This window comes from Corvus moneduloides, chromosome 16 (assembly GCF_009650955.1).
Source record: "Corvus moneduloides isolate bCorMon1 chromosome 16, bCorMon1.pri, whole genome shotgun sequence".
NCBI lineage: Eukaryota > Metazoa > Chordata > Aves > Passeriformes > Corvidae > Corvus > Corvus moneduloides.
Window position 1 is genome coordinate 7,966,140 of NC_045491.1, and position 20,791 is coordinate 7,986,930.

Here is a 20,791-nt window from a genome sequence, read left to right on the forward strand (position 1 = left end):
TTTCTGACCCAGTGCTTTTTGTGTGATTCTGCCCTGTCAGGGTAGCAGCAGCTCCACACCTTTCCCAGCAGAACAGATCCAGGCCAGGAACCTCCCTGAATGTATCTGACATCGAGCCAGGCACATGATCAGCACGGGGTAAACAAGCTGGGGCAGGGCTGTTTAATGCTAGTATATGGCTACAGGGAGGGGAACCCATCTTTCCAGCTGTTCCACACCCCCCTTCCCCAGCTTTAAACCATCAGCATGGCTCTCCATGGGCAGGATGGAGGGCACCATTCTGCCAAATAAGTTCAGTTTGGCCAGTGCCACTTCTCCGGGGTTCCTAAGCTGGTACTCTTCCTTCTCTGCCCATCAAACCCACCATCATAATGGGGATGTTGGAACAAATTCCTGGCTGATGAGTCAGGAAAGTGGCCCTTGGATGGGCTGGGAACATCACCCACCACTTTCTAGGTCACCAGGGTGGTGATCCACAGTTGCCCTCCAAGAACTATCAGTTAAGCCCTGCCAGGTGGGCAGGTGTCTCACTGAGCACCCAGGTTGTCACCCGTGTGTCTGCCTGATGTCAGTGTCAAAAGAGGTGCCAAAATTTAATGGGACACGAATTTAGCAGCACAGGCAACACAGCACCGAGCACAGCACAAGCCGCGCAAAGACACAACGAGAAACTGCTGGGGACAAGCCTTCTCCCAGAGGGAATGCCCAGGTTCTGTCACCCAGAGGACACCAGGGACTCCAAATTTTGTCATCTGTTGGGCACCCAAGGGCCACACGTGTCCCCCGTGCTCACTCATTCCCTGTGCTCAGGCCAGGCAGTCGAGCCAAGCGAGTCCCCAGCTGAGAGAGAGACGATAGCACTCCCAGCTCACACTAATAGTGTATTTATTGGAATATCTCACATGCAGGAACCAAGGAGATGATTTCTGGAGCAAGTTAAACAATGGCAGATTAATACAGTTGTCTTGTCCTTAACAGAAACACTTTCTACTTGAATACAGTGATGTTTTAGTGTTGGGTTTCTCTGCTTTTCGTGTATTTTGTTTCTCTTTACATAGTCGATCTCTTTAAACAGTTATGTCCCTTTTCTCCCCCTACCCCATTCCCAAACAAAAAAATATCCAGTATCTTCAGTAAATAAATATTATCCACCTTTATCTGGAAAGCCTACAGCTGTAATATACAGAGAAGCTATTACACAGGTTACGTTTGTAGGGTTAACAACAGCTCATGGGAACATGTAGGGAATGAGGAGCTCATACTCATAAAAACACGGAGCAGGGTGGGAATTTCAGAGTAGTGGGTTTGTCACGGGCTAAAGAGAACCAGCACCAGAGCTCGGCATTGCCCAAGGCCAGCTGGCTCTTGGTGATACACAGCCTCACCTCTCTCCAGGTGAGGAGGAGGTGTGGGGAACCTGGGGCTGGAGCAGGCAGGCACAGCCTGCTCCAGAAGCTGCGGTTTGGGGTGGACGGGTGGAAGGTGCTGTGTGGGCACCTCGTCTCCACAGCCCATAGCAGCAGAAGGGTTACCTCCAACACAGCTCTAAATCCACTCACTGCTTCATTATTTCCATAAAAATAACTGTTCCGAGCTGTGTTTTTCCAGGGGAGGCTCCACAAGGCTTGTGGTCAGCCCTGAGGAGGTAAACAATGACGGAGCTGGATGGGGATGGACGGGGATGGAGATACCACAAGCAGTTCCCACTCCAGGGCTCCCAGCAGCTGCAGGAGACTCAACAACTCATTGGATGAAACAGAGTGTTGGAAACCCATCTTGTTTGCTCTCCTGGGCTGCACATCCTGTCCCTGTAGGTGACATCAGGAGAGCAGGGAACAGAGGAGCAGGGACAGGCTGTGCTGGCCAGGCTGCGGAGCTCCTGCACAGAGGGACCATCACCCCTGCCCTGGGCCTGAAACCACAGCCCGCATCTGTTCTTCCACCACTGGAGGGAAACATCTCGCCACCACAGCCAGCTCCCAGTCCTCCATTTCAAAGTGGAAATAGCCAATCAAAAAATGCTGAATGAAGTCAAACAAACAGAACCTCACTAAAAATCCTTCAGCTTAGAGGTGGAAGACCAGCCCTGGGGATGGCAGAGCTGGGTTGATCAGCACATCCCAGAGATGGAGGCTGTGATAATCAGAAGGGAAAAGGTATGTTGGAGGCTACGTGAGGGTCCCAGTATGGACCAGTCTCAGCATTTACGCTGTTCCCTTTAAGAGACACCGTGCTACGTTTCTATGAGCAGTTCTCCTATGAGCCTTGCCTACATCCTAAACACCCTAAATGTCTGTACAGCACATTTTTATCTATTACACCTGGTGAAGATGCAGCTGAAATCCACATACGACAATTAAAAAAAACAGAACCCAGAGGATATATTTAAATAGAAACCGTTGAATCCTTACATCTCAGCACATGAAGAGTTAACAGAAGAGGTTAAAAAAACACACTGGAAAGAAAATATATAGACAAAATAAATATTTTAACCTAGAATAGGGAACGATTAGAACTTACAAAGGACCCCAAGAATAATTTAGTGTCATTGAGTGTCAAGCTGTGATTCCTAATATGCCTAGAAAGCACTGGGATGTTATTTCTTATGGAAAGTGGATCAGGCTGCGGCTCCATCCCTGTTCTTGCAAGCGTTGGAGCCACGCGAGTCCTCTGCCCACTTGCACAGAGGAAGCACTTAAGAGTGAAAGCGGAGGAAGGATAAACCGAGAAGTCGGTCTCCTGAAGTGAAAAACCCCTTCCCTTTCCCTCAGACAGTTCCCACCACTCCGGTTTTCTGCAGACCACAAGAGGACAGGGAAGATGAGAGATCCTGATACAGGACATTTGGGAAGCTCTAGCGTAGCTCTTGTATTTGTTAAAGAAGGTTTGGGCTAAACCACCTGTTCTGCCACACACTCTGTTCCTTTTGGTGCTTCCAGTCCCGAGAGCCAAGTGTGGTGGATTTGGGCTCCAGATCCATCCCAGGTCCTTCCAAAAGTACGTTTCCTCCCAAGGAAGGCATCTCCTGGGAGCTGCCCTACTTCCAGCAAAGCCACCACTTGTCCCAGTGCCACCTGCCACCCCCTGCAAGCAGTGCCATGGCTTTCCAGAGGATAATGTAGAGTGTCAGCAGGGACCATGGGTTTCCTGGGGCTGCACACACCAAAAGAGCCCCTTGAGCTCTGCCAATACACACCCTGTATTTTCTCCCAGCTCCAGCCTTCTCATGCCATCTCTTTTCCTCCCAGCTGGAGAGAGCAATCACTGACAGACAGCTCTGCAGAATCTTCCAGAAAGTGAACAGATTCTACCTAAAGCAACTCCTTGGAGGTCCTAGGACAGGTTTAGTGTGACAGAAATAAGCATTAAAAGCACACTCCCCCAGCACCTTTTGGCTGAGGGGTGGGGGATGAAGGGCCAGCACAGCTGCAGCAGTGGGACGCTGCGAGGGCTCGGTGACAGTGACATCCGTGCCAATCTGCACCATCTGACAGCGTCCCCATGCCTGAGCAATGCGATTATCTCCTCCGGCTTGGCAGGGAAGCTGGATTAACATGCTTAGAATCACCTGATGTGGCCATTTACAGGGTCAATGTGTTTCAAGGATTTAGAAGAGAAAATACACACTTAAAACACCCACAGAGCTTTCTGCCTTGACAGGAATACCAGCAATTCATTCTGTGCTGGTGAGACTGCTCAGGCGATCACCAGATGCCGTCTGAAATCAAATCAGTGTCGCCACAGAAGTTTCCTCAGGTTTCAGGGAGCTGGTGGCCACATGTGATGTGTTGCAGCAAGCTGGCAGTGCCAATCCCTGAGCATTAGGCTCATCTTATGTTGAGCAGTGAGGGCAGAGGGTGAGAGCAGGAGTGTGCAATGCAGCCAAGGCAGACTGTCCTGGCAGGTTCCATTAGCCACGGAGAAGATGGAATGGGAAAAAGCCTCTGCAGACCCACACAGAAGGGCTTCAACTGGACAGAGGGCCAGCAAGTGGGGAGAAAAGCTTGATCCCCAAGTTATCTCCATCCTTAACATGGTTTTCCCTGTCCACTTGTAAACTGTGCTACACAGAGCAGTGATGAGGTGTCACATCAGTGCAGAGGCGTGGCAGGACAGCCTTGCCTGGGCCCAGCTACATATGGAGGGATCCTGGAAGAGGCTGCAGGCAGGGCAGGACAGAGGAGATGATGAGCAGGGAGGGCACAGAGTGAAACCTGACCTGGGACAGCCTGGAAATCCTGCACCAAACAACGTTTCCCTTCAAAGATTAGTGTGTCCGCTGTCAAAGTCCATCAGTGGTGCAATCAGGCATTGGGTAATAGGCTTTGTGTGTCACAATGTCCCAAAGGGGGTGGTCCTCAGAGAGTATGGTATGGGCTGATAAAATGCTGTGCTCAGATAAAAGCTTCTATCACTTGGCCTAGAACAACTTTCAAGAGAGCTTGACACATATCAGCATCCTGGGAAGCTCAGACATGTCAGGTCAGAAGGAGATAGCCTAAACCAAGGAACACCCTGAGGAAGAGGGGCTGGAGCCTGCTGCCTGCACGGGCATTTAGCTGATAAAGTGCCTCTCTGTCAGGATGGGAGATTCTCCTGCCATGCACTGCTCAGCTCTCTCTTTGATCCTGCCATCCTGTGCCACTGGCTTCCTCCCAAGGAACACGCTGGGGGATGTGGCGATGGCTGGAGCTGCCTGCTCCAGCTCCGCCTGTCAGCCCAGCAAGGCAGGCACACATGCTGGAATCCCTTCTGGCAGCCCCAGAGGAGCAGGAATCCTGGCCATGCCTTTGGCAAGCAAGGGAATATGCTCGTTTGCACAGAGACTGCAGCCCCATAGGAGCCGGGAGTTAATGAAGGGCAGAGGGATCAAAGGACGTTCCAAAAATTACAAATAGCATGGTCACAATCACTTCAACACTTTCTTCAGCCTAAAACTAGAAGGAAATGAGGAGTTTCACCTCCAGCACAGGCTGGCATGGCTAATCCCTCCATGGTAACCATCTCCCTCAGTGTTCCATACAAACCTCTGAGGTTTGCCTGTTTTCCTCATCCCTATCCCCAAGAACCAGCATGTCTATTCTACCAGGCATTGCAGGGAATCCAGGAACCTCAGCTCACACCCAATCCATGAGCAAGTCCCATCCATCTGCATGGATGTTTACACCAAATGCAGAGCTCTACAGTCGCTGAAGAAGGAATCTAAGGTAAGGAGAAAATAACCAAGCTAGTTTAAAAGGCAAACACACCAGGGAAATTCCTGTGTGACAATGGTCTCTCAAAGAGCGAGGTGCTTCCTGTGCCATCGTTAAAGCATCCATTTAGCCCAGCATTTTCCATCCTTATCAACTGCCAGAGCTACTGGACATGGCCAACAGACTGCTTCAAATTAGAGCAAGCCCAGATAAAACACAAGGCAAAAAATACCCTGTGAGATTTAGAAATGAAACGCCACAGAAAGTGGGGAAAAGCGACCACCATATGGTACCAGGAGATGTGTGAGTGGGAGAGTAAAGGATTTTAACTTGTGAAGCACATGTTGAAAGGGGAACAGTTGTTCCTTGCTGTCGAATCCAACACGAAAGCCAATACATTAACATTTTATCTAAAAATAAAGACACACTCCTCCTGAACATTCCAGCTCAGTCAATTACATGCTGACTGACAGAGCCGTCTACTTGGCAGGACCTGCCTACAGAAGAGGATGATCCCTACATAAATTGAAGGGCAAGGCTGCTCTCTCCCCCCTGGGCTTTTGTTTCAGCCCAGTGTGACGTACTCGTGCATTCTGAAGGGGTTTTCAGCATCAAGAGCTGGTTTTGTGCAGCTGGGACAGGAAGGAGGGGATTAAGTGAGTGCTGGAGAATCGTGGTCTGGCAGGAATAGCGTTGGATTTAAATAGAAAGAGTCAGCTTGTGGGGGTGGATCGTTTGGGGAGGGAGGGAGGGAGAAGCAAACTATGGAATGGGGGGGATGGGGGTCGTTGTTAGCCAAGGACTGTGGAGGACAAAGTGGCCGTACGGAGATATTCTCTGGCGGAGCACAGGGGTGGGAGGGTGGCTCCGTGCCATCTTCACAGTGCAAAGAGGGCGTCCTCCGAGCGCTCCTGCTTTTTCCTGCTGGAAGGATTTGTCGGAGGGGTGGGGGCTTCCAGGGGAGGGGATGGCAGATTGGGAACCATCTCCGCCGCTTTGGCTCGCTCTTCTAAAAATTTGTCAAACTCTGCAATGCAAAAACAGAAGGAAGACAGGTAAGAATTGGGGCCGTGGGTTTGGCCCCAGGGACAGAGGCTGGCAGGGGTGGAAATTCCAGGGCCTGGCATCCTGTCGGGCTGTGTTTGCAGGCACAAATACTGGTACAGCATGACTTCCTCGGGAAAGGGTACAGCTGTCCTTGGAGACACCCGAGCTCAGGCAGCAGCTGGAATCAAACCCACACTATGCCACCGGCTGTGACAGATCCAGGGAAACATCATTCCAAAGGGCTGAGCAGCTTGGGGACACATTCCTGCTGGCACAAACACAGAGCACAGCCAAGGAAGATGGCAGGGAAGCACTTGGAGCCAGGAGGGCTCCCCACACCATAAATATGAACCTTTGCTGTGAAATGCTCTCCTCCTGCTTTTCTGAGCATGGAAGCATTTGCTGGGGAACATCAGGCTGGGAGAAGGCAGCATCTCAGCAGGGATCAGAGCAAATTCCATCTGAGCACTAACCTGAGAATGGCTCATAGCCACGGGCATCTCTGCTTACCTTCACTGGTCACTCCTTCTTCCAGTTCGTTGCCTTTCTGCAATGGGAACAAAAAGGCATGTGAGCACAGGCAGTGCTTCCCCTTCCCTGTCATCCCCTCCACCTTTAATACAACTGGACAGTTTCCACCACTTGTTTCCACATATTAACCATCGGAGCAGGGGGACCTGGGGAAATCACAGGGCTCCCACATCAGGAGGCCAGAGGGGACTGACATTTCACTGCGCTGCAGAGCAGGAGAACAAGCACTGAGGTGCTTCTGAAGATTGCTGGTGGATAGCTAAGCTTTCCCTGTTGGATCTGAATGTCAGTCCAGCACTGTTTCCCCTCCAGACAGTAATTCTGGTCCAAATCTGAGCTGTGTGAGTCACACACACAGATGGCATCTTTTCTGTCACACAGTCCTTAAAAAAGTCAGGACTGGGGTTTGCATTGTGTCTTCAAGTAAAATGCAGTTTTAGCTGACAAAGGACACGTGCAAAATTGTTTGGGGCCAACATTCCTCCTGTGAGAGTTCATTTTAGGTTTCATACTAAAATATAGCAGCTTTCCTGTGTCCATGCTGCACAAAGACAAGACCAGGGTGAGCTGGATGAGAGATATTGACAGCAGTTAGTGTCTGTCCATGAGAATCAAAAGCTGGGAATGACACAGGGTCACTGCATTTCCACCAGTTTGTGCATTTCAATGTGCATTTCAAATAATGAAATTAGAAGTCCAGGGATAGGCATCCTTGTCAATCTATCAGGATGTTAAAGATGGGTAAAAATACTAGTTGAAAATCTCATGTTGAACCTGCTTTGAAAAAGTAAAGTATTTGTCTATACCTGGCTTCTCTACCAGCAGTGGGAACATACTGACTGGCCTCACAAAGGCTTTTAGAGCCTGAGCATCTCCTGGCTTTCTACTGCATTGAGGTTTCCAAATGTTCACACAGCAGCCTCTTCACAGGCAGAGCTGCTGTTTGTCCCAGTGTACTCCAAAAAGGGTAAGGAAATAACAATTATCTAACCTAACCTGCAACTTCCTCACCTGGGAAGGAAAGAATTGAAATGAGCTGTTAACAAAACAAGGGGGTGGGGACCCAGAGCGAAAAACAAAAATCCAGTCCAAATTTTCACAGGCATCTTTCTGCTGCACACAGGGTGCAATATAGGGTTGGGATGGGGTGCCAGGGACATCCCCAGGCTTGCTCAGGCATTTCCAGGACACTTCTCTGCTTTGTTCCTTTTGAGCAAGTCTGTCCTGGGGATGAGAGATGCACAGAGCTACCTCCATATCTCTCCATCAGATCTTCTCTCCCTCTAAATTAATTTAAATGGCAAAGACAAAAGTTTATTGGTTAAGCAGAGTGGACATGCTACATTTACCATATTTCTTCATCAAAATGAGGCCAGTTTGTAATTAAATTTGAAAATGACTCCTGTACTGAGGTCTGACAAACCTACCTGCAGCTGGAACTCAGTGACATTTCAGAGACAGCCAGCCAGTCTGCCAAAATCAAACACTGAACCCAGAATCTGTTTAAGCACTTCAGGCACCTCTGGAGAGCTGGAGAATTTGCTTCCTTCCCGTACAGCCAGCTTCTCCAGTGCCAGAGCACAGGGCTGACGTGCCAGAGCGTGCCTGCAGCTCTGCTTCCAGAGCTGGGGAATGGAGCCTGAATCCCACAGCTCCCAGCTGGGAGCTGAGCAGGCAGCAGGAAGGGGGTGGGGGAGACCCTAAAGAGTTGGGAGTTTTCTGTCTGAAGCTGGAAGAATGGAAGGAGATGATCCTTGGGGATATGGTGAGCGCAAGTTCAGTTCACTAAAACCATGTTTAAAAGAACCATGTGAATACAACCCAGCACCCACCCCCCAAAATGCACTTGGTTGATTTGAGTCAGATGCTTACACTGAAAAAAAACAAAACAGAATGAATGTGTACTTGTTGTATCCTGCTTAAACCAAATGTGTTTTGGGACAGCAAAACAAACTCCAGGGTGAAGGCAAAGCTACTTTTAGTTCTTTTTGTTTGTTTGTTTGTTGAATAATTACCAGACAATCATAATTTAGGAGAAACTGAAAGTTATAAACACTGAAGAGAGACTGTTATAAATTTTTATTATTACTATTATGAAACATGTCAAGATTGCCTGCCAGTTTAACAAAGACATCTTGATTGGAAAGGAATCTAAGCCCTGATCCAGCATCTCTTAAAAGCATGCCTCAACATAAGCATGAACTTAGATCCTGTCTAAATAATGCAGCTTTAAACATGGACTTTAAGTCTGGTGCAGAAAAATTCAGCCTGTATTTAATGCTTCCCCATTTGGGGACCAGAATCCCACGTTTTCTGGAACACATGCTATTCTGTGATGCTCACATGGAGAAGGGAAAATAAAACAGCTCAGAAAAGAAGTGTTTTGATTGAATTGCTGAATGTGACCCTGACTCCTCCTGCTTAGATACTCCCTTCAAAGGGAACCAATCTCTCTGCTTGGGAAGTTTCACTGCTTCCCACTATGAGAAGTACCAGGAACTCAGCAATGCATTGAAAGTTAACCGTGCAAGTGAAAAATGAAAATATAAAGAGTCTCACCAAGTCGGTACTGAGCCACTCCTCAATGTCATCCATGACAGAGGACTGTGCAACAGGGATCTAAGGAGTGCAGCGAGAGAACAGCAAGGCAGGCAAAAACCAAAACACATCCACAATCATGGCCACAGAGCGATGGAAAACGCCAGAAATAAGATTAAAAACAAAACAAAAACAAAGATGTAAGATGTGCTGGAAAAAAAAAAAAGGCAACAAAATATAAATGGCATTTCAAATAAGGAAACAACTTGGAAGGGAAATTATGAACAACAGGGCTAAAAAAAACAAGAGAAAGATTATGGGGAATGACGTGACTGGATGCCAGCATAAGACGAGTAAGTTCTCAACCACATATTAAAACCATCAAGATGGACTGATGATTCTAATCTTGATTATGAAATGCTTTTAAGGGTAGAATACTGGATATCAGTAAGGTTTTGAAATGTTAAATTTACACCTTTTTGGTTTTTTTAAATGGATATTAGCCACAGTGAAGGGTTAGAAGAAAGAGGGTCTCAAAGTCTTCAGGCAACACTCCTATGAAAACAATTTGGTTTTCCCCACAGGTGGAGAAGTCAGAGCTCAGGGTACAGTCATGCTTCCTCCCAGATCCTCCTCCCACCACACCACCGAGCCCTGGCAAGCCTTGGCACAAGGGTTTAAAGCAAAACTCTCCCAGCTCCCAGTTCCCACTCCTCTGCCAAAGGTGACCCTCAGCAGCAGAGCCCAACATGTGGCAGTGCAAAGTGCAGAGTCTCAAAGGTGAAGGAGGAGGAGGATGGGGCAGAGGAGGAGAGCACAGTACCAGAGCTGCAGCAGGGCTCTCCAGAGCAGGTCAGGCTCCAGAGCAGTTTAACACCCAGGCATGGAAGGTTTTGCCTCTGCCCCTGCAGTGGAACTGGTCACGATACCGGTGTGACTGCAACGGGCAGCGCAGAGGCAGCTGAAGGGCAGCGATTTCACACAGTGCGAAGGGTAACTGGGTCAGCAAAGGGAAATTACTGAGTATTAGGTGTAGAATTTCCTGACTTAACTACATTGCTTAAATACAACAGAGGCCTACTGACATAAACAGGAAAACACCACAATAGATCCAGGTAAGGACAGCCTCAAAAATAGTTGGAAAACAATGTCAGACACGTGAGTTCCAGGCCAGGGCACGGCAGCTGAGCAGTGGGGCTGGCAGGCAGGAGACCTGGCACTGTTAGAGGGACTCTCCTAGGCAGAAAAGGTGTCAGGGGCTCTCCACAGCTTTGCCTGAAACCTCTCACAGGAATTGCCCTCCCTGGAAGTGATAAAAAAACCTGTGGATGTGGTGCTTAAGGACATGGCTTAGTTGTGGCCTTGGCAGTGCTCGGTTAATTGTTGGACTTGATGATCTTGGAAGTCTTTTCCAACATTAATGACTCTGTGATTCAAAAAGAAGAGCTGGAAGAGGCTCTGCAGATGCATTTCTTGGGAGATGTAGATTTCTCAGGCAGGTCTAGCAGAGGAAGACAGACAGATGCTGGATCCCAGAGACTGAGGCTGTTTAGTAAAGCTCCTCAGGAATTTTTTCACAGAATCAAGTGGCCCCTTGTACTGAGGAGGCCAGTTAAGCCCTTGCTTGAGGTGAGGCCTGCTAAAGTGGGTTAGTTGTGTCAAAGAACTGGAAATCCAGAACTCAATCCAAAGCATCTCCCCCAAAGAGCAGCACCAGGAAGGTGGCTGGGCTCTGACTTGACAGGCTGCTGGACAAAGTGACATTTCCTGGGGTCAGAGGTACAAGGTGTCATTTTGCTTCCAGCGAATTCATAAAGATCCCAAACCGAAAATAAATTCCTGCAGTTTCCTTTGGAATGGACCAGATAATTGCCCCTTTCTGATTTCCTGAATCATGCACACACAATGCTATCACAGTGAGCTGAAGCTGCTGCAAGCTGGCCCAGACAGCCACTGACAAGAGAAGAGCTCTAAGCATCTTCCAACACATTCCTTCCCAAGGACAAGTTGCATCTTGTAGAACTGTCTCCTTGGTTTAACAGCTTTATAAAATATTGGCTTCAGTGATATAATTAATTTATTCAGCCTACAGCAACCTAAAACCTACTGCAGAAGTTGCACTGCTGCCTCTCTCCTGGGTTGCTTAACCTGCATGCAGTAGGTAACGCTGTGGAAGCTGCAGCCTCGGAGCTGTTGGCTGGTTTGCAGCTCAGAGAGGTGCTTATGTTTCTCTAAGGATAAGGAAGTGGGCATGGAAGGGAGGAGGAAAATAACTGGTTTATTTTTCCTTTTCTGTGAATAAAATTCACAGGAACACAATCCCTTAAGGGGCTCCAAGAAAGCTGGAAAGGGATTTTGGACAAGGGCCTGAAGTGGTAGGACAAAGGGGAATGGCTTTAAGATGAAAGAGGGTAGATTTAGATTAGATATTAGGAAGAAATTATTCCCTGTGAGGGTGGGGAGGCCCTGGCACAGGTTGCCAGAGAAGCTGTGGCCCGTCCCATTTCTGGAAGTGTTCCAGGCCAGGTTGGACCAGACTTGGAGCAACCTGGCATAATGGAAGGTGCTCCTGCCCATGGCAGGGGGTTGGAATGAGATGATCTTTCTTTCCAACCCAAACCATTCCAGAATTTTATGATTTTATGAATATAAGAGCAGCTGTTATAAAAAGCATGGTAGTACTGTGCCCCTGTATTAGAAGGAACAGCAGCTCAAATCTTGATTATCCTGAAAACATGACAGATGACTGATCAAGTACTGAATTCCTGAGAATCACAGGACTCTTGAATTTGCAGAAGTCCTCGAAGAACAGCTCAGCAGCACAAGAGTTTATGCTGTGGTGCTTTGGAAGAATTTTAAGAAAAGAAAGAAAAAAAAAGCAAAAAAAGGAATTCCACTTTCAGCTAGAGCTACTTATAACAAACAAACAAAGCCCTCAGAAGTGCAAGAGCACTTCTTGCAGAGAAGCAGACAAAGCTGTAAGATAAACATCTGAGTGTGTCAGCCGTTTGCTATTCAGCACTGACCTTTTAAAAAGCTTCCCCTGTCTCCCAGCACACCCACAGAAGTGCTGAGGGTTTGTATCTGTTGCTCCTTCCATGCTCAAACTTCCAGTTTACTTTCCTCAGACTCTGAGCCCCATTTCCTCATAAAACATGGGTTACATGTGTCAGGTTTAATTTGTTCAAGAATAAAGAGGGAGGAAACTCTTCAGAGAGCAGCTGGAAGTTTTATATTATTTTTACGATAACATTGTACCATTTATGTTTCATTTTAAACTGACCACACAGAGAAGCTCAATTTTTGCCAGTCAGTTGGGCAAGTCTTCCCCTTTCAGAAGCCCTAAACTGAAAAATGTGCCTGGGAATTTTGTTATAACTAATCCCTAAATCACAACAGAGGCAATGTAAAAATGAATTAACTAGTTTACACATTAAAAAAAGACAACAGTTTCTGGGAACAAGCAGCAGTGGCAGCCACAGACTACACGGAAAAAACTCTGGAATGGGACACTGTCTTGTTAATACTTTGATTATGCAAACTTCCATGGTCTAGTGAAGCTCTCAGTCTTGGCAAGAAAGCTCCCCAGTGCTGCCTGCAACAGCTATTTGTATAAAGATATTATGATTTATTTTTTTTTAAAGTCTATACTCAAAGTAAATGGAAATCAAGTCACAAAATATTTTTGGGTACTTTAAGTAACTGGCTTTAATTAAAAGTTGGGCTGATTGTTTAAATTCCTTTTTTTATTTAGTCTTTGGAAAATCCTACAAATGGGATCATCTCAACAGTCCTGAAAGGGAAATGGAAAAGGAGGGCTGGGAGAACAAAAGTGTGTGTTCAATCCCACAAAACCCACACGAACCTGGAATTCAAGTTCCTACTTATCTAAGTTAGATTGTGTTGATGTTCTCACTAGCAATCAAAAGCCAAAGAGTATTGCCAATATATTTCCTCAAAAGTCATAAAATCCAATATTCTACCCTTAAAAGACAGTTTAAGGTTATTATTATCACATTTTATTTCTATTAAAAATGATCCCACTGGAAAAGAAGCAGGTATGAAATGACAATTCAGGTCTCTAGGTGAGCTCATTAATGTTCTTAAAATGTTTAACAAGGTTTATGCTAATTGTTGCTAGACTACTGCCTTGTAATAGCTTAGTTAATTCCACTTCTTTTTAGATGTTTAACAAAGCTGACATCAGTCCTTGGTTAGTTGCTACTCACTCCTCCTTGTTGGTTAGCAGTAGTAGAGGTCTGTCATTCCTACAGCAGCACTAGGAGCACACTAGTAGGCTACTCCAGCTTACTACTACAGCCTTACCATCTATTTAAAGCTGTTGTGATCTTGAAATAGCTGCTTGGCCTCAATATTAGAACACGCTTGACTTTACATGTAAGGATTAAATTAACTCCTTGATTACTCGTAATCATTACGCATTGCACGGCCGCGCCAGGCAAGAGCTTGGGTGCAGCACGTTCCCCAGCAGAGCCTGCTGTGCCCGTACAACAACCAGCCCATCTGGATCTGACAGGCGTGTCCAGACAGTGCCAGCCCTCACTGACATGGGGGATTGGGTTGTCCTTGCACAGTGCTCTGAAAAACACCGCGGCTGGGAAGGTAAGGAGATCCCCGCGGTCTTCAGCTAAGTGAAAACCCCTGCTTGCCTTCAACAGGGAGAGGGGTTCCACCACATGGAAGAAATGAGATCTTCATGTGTCTATTTTTGGGCTTATCCACAGTTCAAGCACTTCAGTCTCCAAGTAGATGATGGTATTCAACAGTCTCATGTTACCCAAATCATTTCCACATCTCAGATCCTATCTCTCTCTCTTGAAGGTACACATAGCGGCATCCCACTTGGTTACTAATTAACAGAGGTTTCCTTTCATCTTTACTCACCTATCTTCCCTACAAAGAGGGCTGTCCTCTCTAACCTGGCGGTCAAGGCAGAATGCTGAATGGTGCTCATATAACTTTCTGTGAATTCTGGTTCAGTTTCATCCTTCCTCTGCCACTGTCCCAATTAATGTCCTGATGTGGTGGCTTAAGCAACACCTACTTCTCACTTTCAGAACAAATAACCCATTTGGCATGTGAGTGGGTTGACAGATTATTCTAAGGAATATATTAATGGAAATCTCAATAGCTGTCCAATCTCATGAGAAGGGAACTGAGACTACCTGCACTAAAACATGGCTTTGTGGTAAAGTCTCTGCCTAATTGCTGCTGATACGGAGCCCTGTGTGAGACCTGCATGGCAACACCCTGACCTCACACTGCACACAGATCTGTCACTGGAACAGCTCACCTGCCATCCCTCAGTCATATAAATACCAGAAACATTTTCTGCCAATATCATTTTGTCTACTTTATTCTTGTAGGTAGTGCTGGGATGGATAAAGGTGTGGCTTGTGTCTGTTTCCATGGTCCTGGCATCACCTCGATGGCAGAACTGAGCCACAGGTTAACTTGAAACAAGAACAACACTGCCAAATTCACTGGGAGAGGAGAGACAGAGACTGCAAAGGTGTGTGGTGAACTGGGATGCACAGAAATGGAGTGGGAAGGACTCAACCCAAAGCTGAAATGTATCACAGTTTGGACAGAACAACGTCAGGTCATGAGGGATGCGAGAACCACTCTGGCAGGTGGAGAATTCCCTTTGAGTGGTCTCAGTGTTGTACAGGCACAGGGAACAGCAGTGTCAGCTCACCCCTCTTTCCTCCTCCTCAAAGTATAAAAAGTACCCCACAGAGTGGGCAAATCAAGTTCATACCTGGGATCCTAGTTATCCACTGGCATTGTAAATGCTTACAGGTCATATTAATAAATACTGTTAAGAACTACAGCCAGTTAAGAGAGAAACAGAGTTAATGATTAGTTTAGTTTTATTTTAGGTATTTCTCTCTCATGTTTAGCATACAAACAAGGTGACAGGCTTGTAAGAGCAGTGACTGGCCCCCTTCCCTCCCCAAAGCCATATGCCTCCATGAATGCTGCAGTATCCTTTTTCCAGACTGAATAACCACAAGCCAATGAAGGAATATGCTGTTTGCTTTTTTAATAAAGCAGTGGTGTGAGTGGTGTGAACAGCAGGGGTGCCGATTTCATGCTTCCCCCCGCTCTTGTAAACAGTGGAAAGGCAAAGAAGAGGAACTAACTCAATCACTGGATTATTCATTATAGATGAACATCTAACAGTGGCACAGCACATCCCTGGCTGCAACAGAGCCACCGAACAGCGAGAGCCTCTGTGAGCCACAGTCAACAGTATCAGAGGCAAAACTCATACTGCTGCTCATTTTACAGCTTTTCATTCTCATCTTGTGAGCTGTGGGTGTTTGACAGCACCAAAATGACACTCTGGCTCCCAGGGACAGGTACCCACAGTGGACTTACCCACATGTGTGAGCAGGCATGGAACTGCTTTTGTGTGCTTGCATGGGCAGGCAGATACAACACCTGTCCCATCACTGTGTGTGCACCAGCCATGCAAACTTCTGCCAAATTTCCAAGCTGACCCTGAGAAATAATCTGGATTAGCCATAAATCCAGAAGAAGAAATGCAAGTGTTTAACAGAGTAGATATTGCACAATCTGGATTTTCTGAACTTTAAACTTTCTGGGTTGTTTCTCTTTTTAAGCATGGTGCAGCTTAGTCTGGGACATTCAGGGCTCTCCTGGAGTGAGACATTTCTGCTCCACGGGCTTTCTGGTGCCTGGCCCCACGTGCTGCACTGCCAGCACACCCCAGAGCAAATGGAATTCTCCCTGCACCTCTCTGAACTCAGCTGCAGCCAGGACTGTCTTGGGAGGATTTTCTACAGTTAGGTCACATTATTGGTACTAATCTCAAACACTTAAAGTGATGGATTACATTGTCCAAAAAAAATGATCTTAAAACTTGGCTTTAAGGCATAGCTGAGGCTATTTTTTCCCTTCCTCTGGCTTCTGCACCTAAAGCAGGCTTTGAACTTCTCTCTGCAAGCACATTGATGAAGAACAACTTCAAACAAGGTCAGAATGTGCACAGGTTCAGTGATCTTCAGAAGCCTGATTTTATCAAGGCACTGGCATCACCAGACACAGGAATTAAATTCTTAAAGCCAGAAACACTATTGTACCTTTTTGAGTCTGATTCCTAATGCCAGTGGGGTTGAAGATGTCAGTCTGGGTAGCAGCTCTCCCATTCCCTTCCTTGCATAAAGAACTATCACTACATTACTCGATTCAACTACATATGATCCTACAACTTCCGTATGTTTATTCCAGACCATGAAGCTAAGCACTACCAGAAAAGGCTCCTTTAAAGACAGATAGCAAGTGTCCTCTTTATGAATAAGATCCATGAGACTTGTGTTTATCCCTCGAAAAGTGGATACTGCAATAAATAAATCAAGACAGTAGAAGGAACCAATTGGATCCCCAGGCCTCTTCTGAAAGTGACGTGGGATCCTACAAATGATTCAGTTATTTACAGGTCTTTGTGCTGTATAAACCAGAAATTGGTGCAAATCTTTCCCTTTGCCCCAGGTAATGATGTAGGTGGGACATAAACTCCTTGTACTGTCCGATTTCAAGCGGTTCAATAGGGCAGGACGAGAGGTGAACGGAGGATGGTTATTCTAGGTCAGGGACTGGGGTGGGCAGTAGGAATCGCTTCACTGGTGAAGTCCTCACCATTCCTTGTGTAATTAGCCACTTGTCTATGGGCTCCATGTCTGAGTTCCCACCTTTACCTCTCCTCTGTGTTGAGAACAGAAAGGTCCATAAAGAGAGAAACCACAGCAACAACCCGTGATAAAGTAATAAAACAGTTAAAAACTTCACATACACAGACACACACATACACACAGAGTTGCCTATAGTAGCTTCTGGCAGCAGCTGTGTCCCCCTCTGCCTGTCAGCTCTGTCCATGGGGGGACAGAGCTCACCCCCAGTTCTGCACTTCCTACTGGCAGTTCACAGCCTTTTAGCACTGCTTCCATGATGCCCTTAAAAATAAAAATAATAATAAAATAAACCAAACACTGGCTAGTAGTGAGGCTGATGTCTGTCATCTTCTTAGAAGAAGGAAAAGTGAGGCTGTACAAGCTACTGCAGTCAGTCAGACTGCACTGGCAACTCTCGTGTCACACTCCGTGGAGTCCCCCTTGTTTATGAAGCTGTGGGCTGCAGCACACCGTGCTCACTTCCTTGACCTCAGCAGACAGACTGTGCCCCTCACTAACAGCACAGCAGCTCTGCAATGGTGTTGAGCGGAGGGGAAGTCAGGGCAGTTTGCTGCAGTGTCCTGGCAGCCTTTCAAACTGCCCCTCCTGAAAAGCGCAGAGGTTAAAGGACTGCTGATGCATCCAGCCCCCCTGAGCAGGCTGCAGACTGCATGGCACAGCACCACAAACACTCTAAGATGGTTTCTTGTCCTTCAGCATCTCCTCCCTGAGCCAGGGTGGGATGCAGAGTCATCTCCAGCTCTGGAGGGGCTTGCCCAGGCTTGGCAGAGCGCAGTGGCTCCAGCCCAGAACTGGGTGAGCTCAGCAGAGAGCCAATGGTGTGTTATGTATATCACCCAGACACCTGCACACATGGGACACCTCTCCTGTCCCCATTAACACAGATAATGGAGAATCAGCTGCAATCTTTTATGTCTCATTTCCTGAGGAAAAAAAAAAAGGGAAATCATTCCAATTTCATCTACTCTCTGTGTAACACCAGAGAATTGTTTCTTGGACACCTCTCCTCCCAGTTGTGATCATGCAACAACTCTGTGGCAACAAAAGCAATTCCCAACATGGAAAAGCAATATTAAGAAAACAGTGTATTTTTAGCTCATCTTGTTTCCAGCTGCTAAATCACATTAAAAGACAGCTAATGCCACGTGATCAGCCTCCTCTCTGCAGACCATTCCGAGAATGACTACATTAGAAACGTCGGATGTGCTGAATTCTACCACTGGACAACTGTGCTGGAACGAGATGTGTGTGAAGAATGTGTTGCAAAGCTTTTGGCTCCTCCCTAGAGCTGTTCTTAAATTAGCTCTAACCAAATTAAAGCCTGTCTTTTCATTTACTGAGCAGTGCCAGGTTTTTGCTACACATGCTGGGACTGGTAACTTTAGGAGAGTTTAATTTTTATTTCCTTTAAGAAGAGACATCCACAAGCCTCACAACAGTTCAGAAAAAGTGTTTACAATTGCAGAGTGACTGCATTTCAAAACAAGCTCTTCTGATTACATGATACAGTGTCCCGGACCTTTGAAAAGAGGCTGAAAGTCTCAACAACACCTTAGAGCCCCAAGTTCCACAACCCATAAGGCATTTGCCCCAAAAAACTTTGACCCTCAGATGAACTTAGCCACAGCCCTTTGAACTGACAACACTTGGGGCAGAGCAGCAGCTCTGCTGGTGTGAATGACATGTTGTGCTGGTGCCTAAAGCAGAACTGGCTGGGAACAAAAGTGTTAATAAATAAGGACATGACCCCAAGGCCACTGGGGGGAATACAGCCCCCTTGACCAGCTAAATGCAAGCTCCTTGCATTTGGTTAGCCAGGAACAAAGGCAGAATCTCAAATCCTTCCCCAGGTCCTGCTAATAACAGCTCAGTGATACTGGGGGTTTGGGATGTCCCACTGAATTCAGGAATTCCTGTGAAGGAATAATTCTGCCCCTGCCTCCTCATGCTTCCCCTTTTCCCTCACTACTAGTGCCATGAGTTTTTGTGGGGCTGAGCTCCAGTAGGTCATGAGGCTGACCTGGGTTATAAATTACCCTTCGTGCAGGAGGACAGGGACAGGAAGAAGCAGGTAGGTGGGGAATGCTCTGTAAGAGCTGAGGCCCTGTTTCCACTGAACGATGGCCCGAGCAGGCAGGCAGCTGTGATCTGACCCCAGCTGGCTCCCAACACAAATTCTCCCTGGCTTGGAGCACAAGCTGCCAGGCATGCCAGCTGCCCAGAGCACTCCCACTTCATGTCATGAAAGAACCAGGGCAGGATCAGCCAAGGCATGGGGAGGCAATTCTCCCTGGTGAGAGGCATGTGCACGCTGCATTGGCTCTCCCATGCTATGCTGGCTCTGCCGTGCTCCCTAGTGGTCATCACAGCCCAAAATTGGGCTGGAAAAGGCTCTGAACTTGCTCTGTCCTCTAAAAACTTACACACAGCTGCGTACAAAAGAGCAGCACAGTTTTAAAAAGCAGAGTGGTAGAAAGGGGTCGAGGGATGATCTGAAAGCTCCTTCACTTCTGCCTTCACCGGGGGATGCAGACAAAGCTGGCCAAGCTCTCTCACCCGTGTTTTTAGTGTCAGCTGCTGCGAGGTGACAGCACATGGGGCTCTCCTGCCCACACAAAGAGCGGGAGCCTGCCCTGGGCAGACAGAACAGGCTGCATGCAAGGGCAGTTATGGCAAAAAATGTGAAGCATTACAAGTCTGCATCATTTCTCTCCCTGTAACTCACTCGTGTATCCATGCACTTGGAGCAAAATCTAGTAGATTAAGACTTTCATAAGCAAAACCAAACCAAGCCAATGCACACCAGTGTTCACAGGACATTCCCCATGTAATTCTTCTCAGCAGTGATTCCAGCCAAAGAGCTGGACTCCCCAGGCAAGCTGCAAGGACACAGGAGAATTTACCCACTATGATTCTGAAGTCTTTTAGACTGGAGTGCTCAGCAGCATCTCTTTAGAGATCATTACTGAGCAAGTACTTGTTCTCAGATATCAATTTCAAAATAGCCATTACTACCACGTTGCTGGAATACAGAATGAGACGCTCAGTCAAAGCAGCCGCCTACAGCTTGGATTCTACGCGGATAACAAACACAGAGCCGTGACCTACCCCTCCCGTGTTCTGTTTCCGAACATCCAGGGCAGACGCCAGTCCTTTGACAGCCTGTGGATCCTCGTACGTCACGCTGAAAGAAAGGAACAAACCACAGAACTAGAAGGAAGTCCAGCAGTCACTCATGAGTAATCATGGAATCATAGGAAGGCCTGGGTCGGAAGGTACATTAAAAGATCATCTTGTTTCACCCCACTAGACCAGGTTGCTCCAAGCCCCATCCAACCTGGCCTTGGACACTTCTAGAGATGGGGCAGCCACAACTTCTCTGGGCAACCTGTACCAGTGCTTCACCACCCTCACAAGGAAGAATTTCTTCCCAATAGTCAATCTAAACCTACTCTCTCACAGTTTGAAACCATTCCCCCTTGTCCTGTCATTCCAGACCCTTGTAAATAGTCTCTCCTCATCTTTTTTGTAGGCTCCCTTCAGGTATTAGGAATTGGGTCACCCCAATCCCTTCTCTTTTCCAGGCTTTCTTAATAGGAGAGCAATACTCTGGACACCCTGATTTACTCCCCTGGAAACCAGAAAGCACATTCTTTTTCTTAACAAGACTTGGAGGGTGCTGTCTGTACCCCAAGAAGAGGAGTGTGCTATGTACAAAGGCCACCCATCAATTTTGGAAAG

The 20,791-nt window shown here is 47.1% G+C and overlaps 1 protein-coding gene across 4 annotated transcripts in view; it reads right to left on the reverse strand.

Moving 5' to 3' along the window:
- Positions 1–868: 868 nt before the first annotated feature.
- The window catches only part of TOM1L2 (target of myb1 like 2 membrane trafficking protein), a 57,251-nt gene continuing 37,328 nt past the window's right edge, over positions 869–20,791 (reverse strand). For 2 of the 4 annotated variants that reach the window (XM_032126089.1, XM_032126091.1), the window contains 5 exons: positions 20,159–20,234; positions 16,998–17,063; positions 9,333–9,392; positions 6,753–6,789; positions 869–6,222 (listed from right to left, as the gene is read on the reverse strand). In XM_032126089.1, the coding sequence (XP_031981980.1) occupies positions 6,074–6,222; positions 6,753–6,789; positions 9,333–9,392; positions 16,998–17,063; positions 20,159–20,234 (388 nt within the window). In that variant the 3' untranslated portion in view covers positions 869–6,073. The remainder of the gene's footprint in view (positions 6,223–6,752; positions 6,790–9,332; positions 9,393–16,997; positions 17,064–20,158; positions 20,235–20,791) is intronic. The other 2 variants (XM_032126090.1, XM_032126092.1) reach the window with 2 other exon arrangements.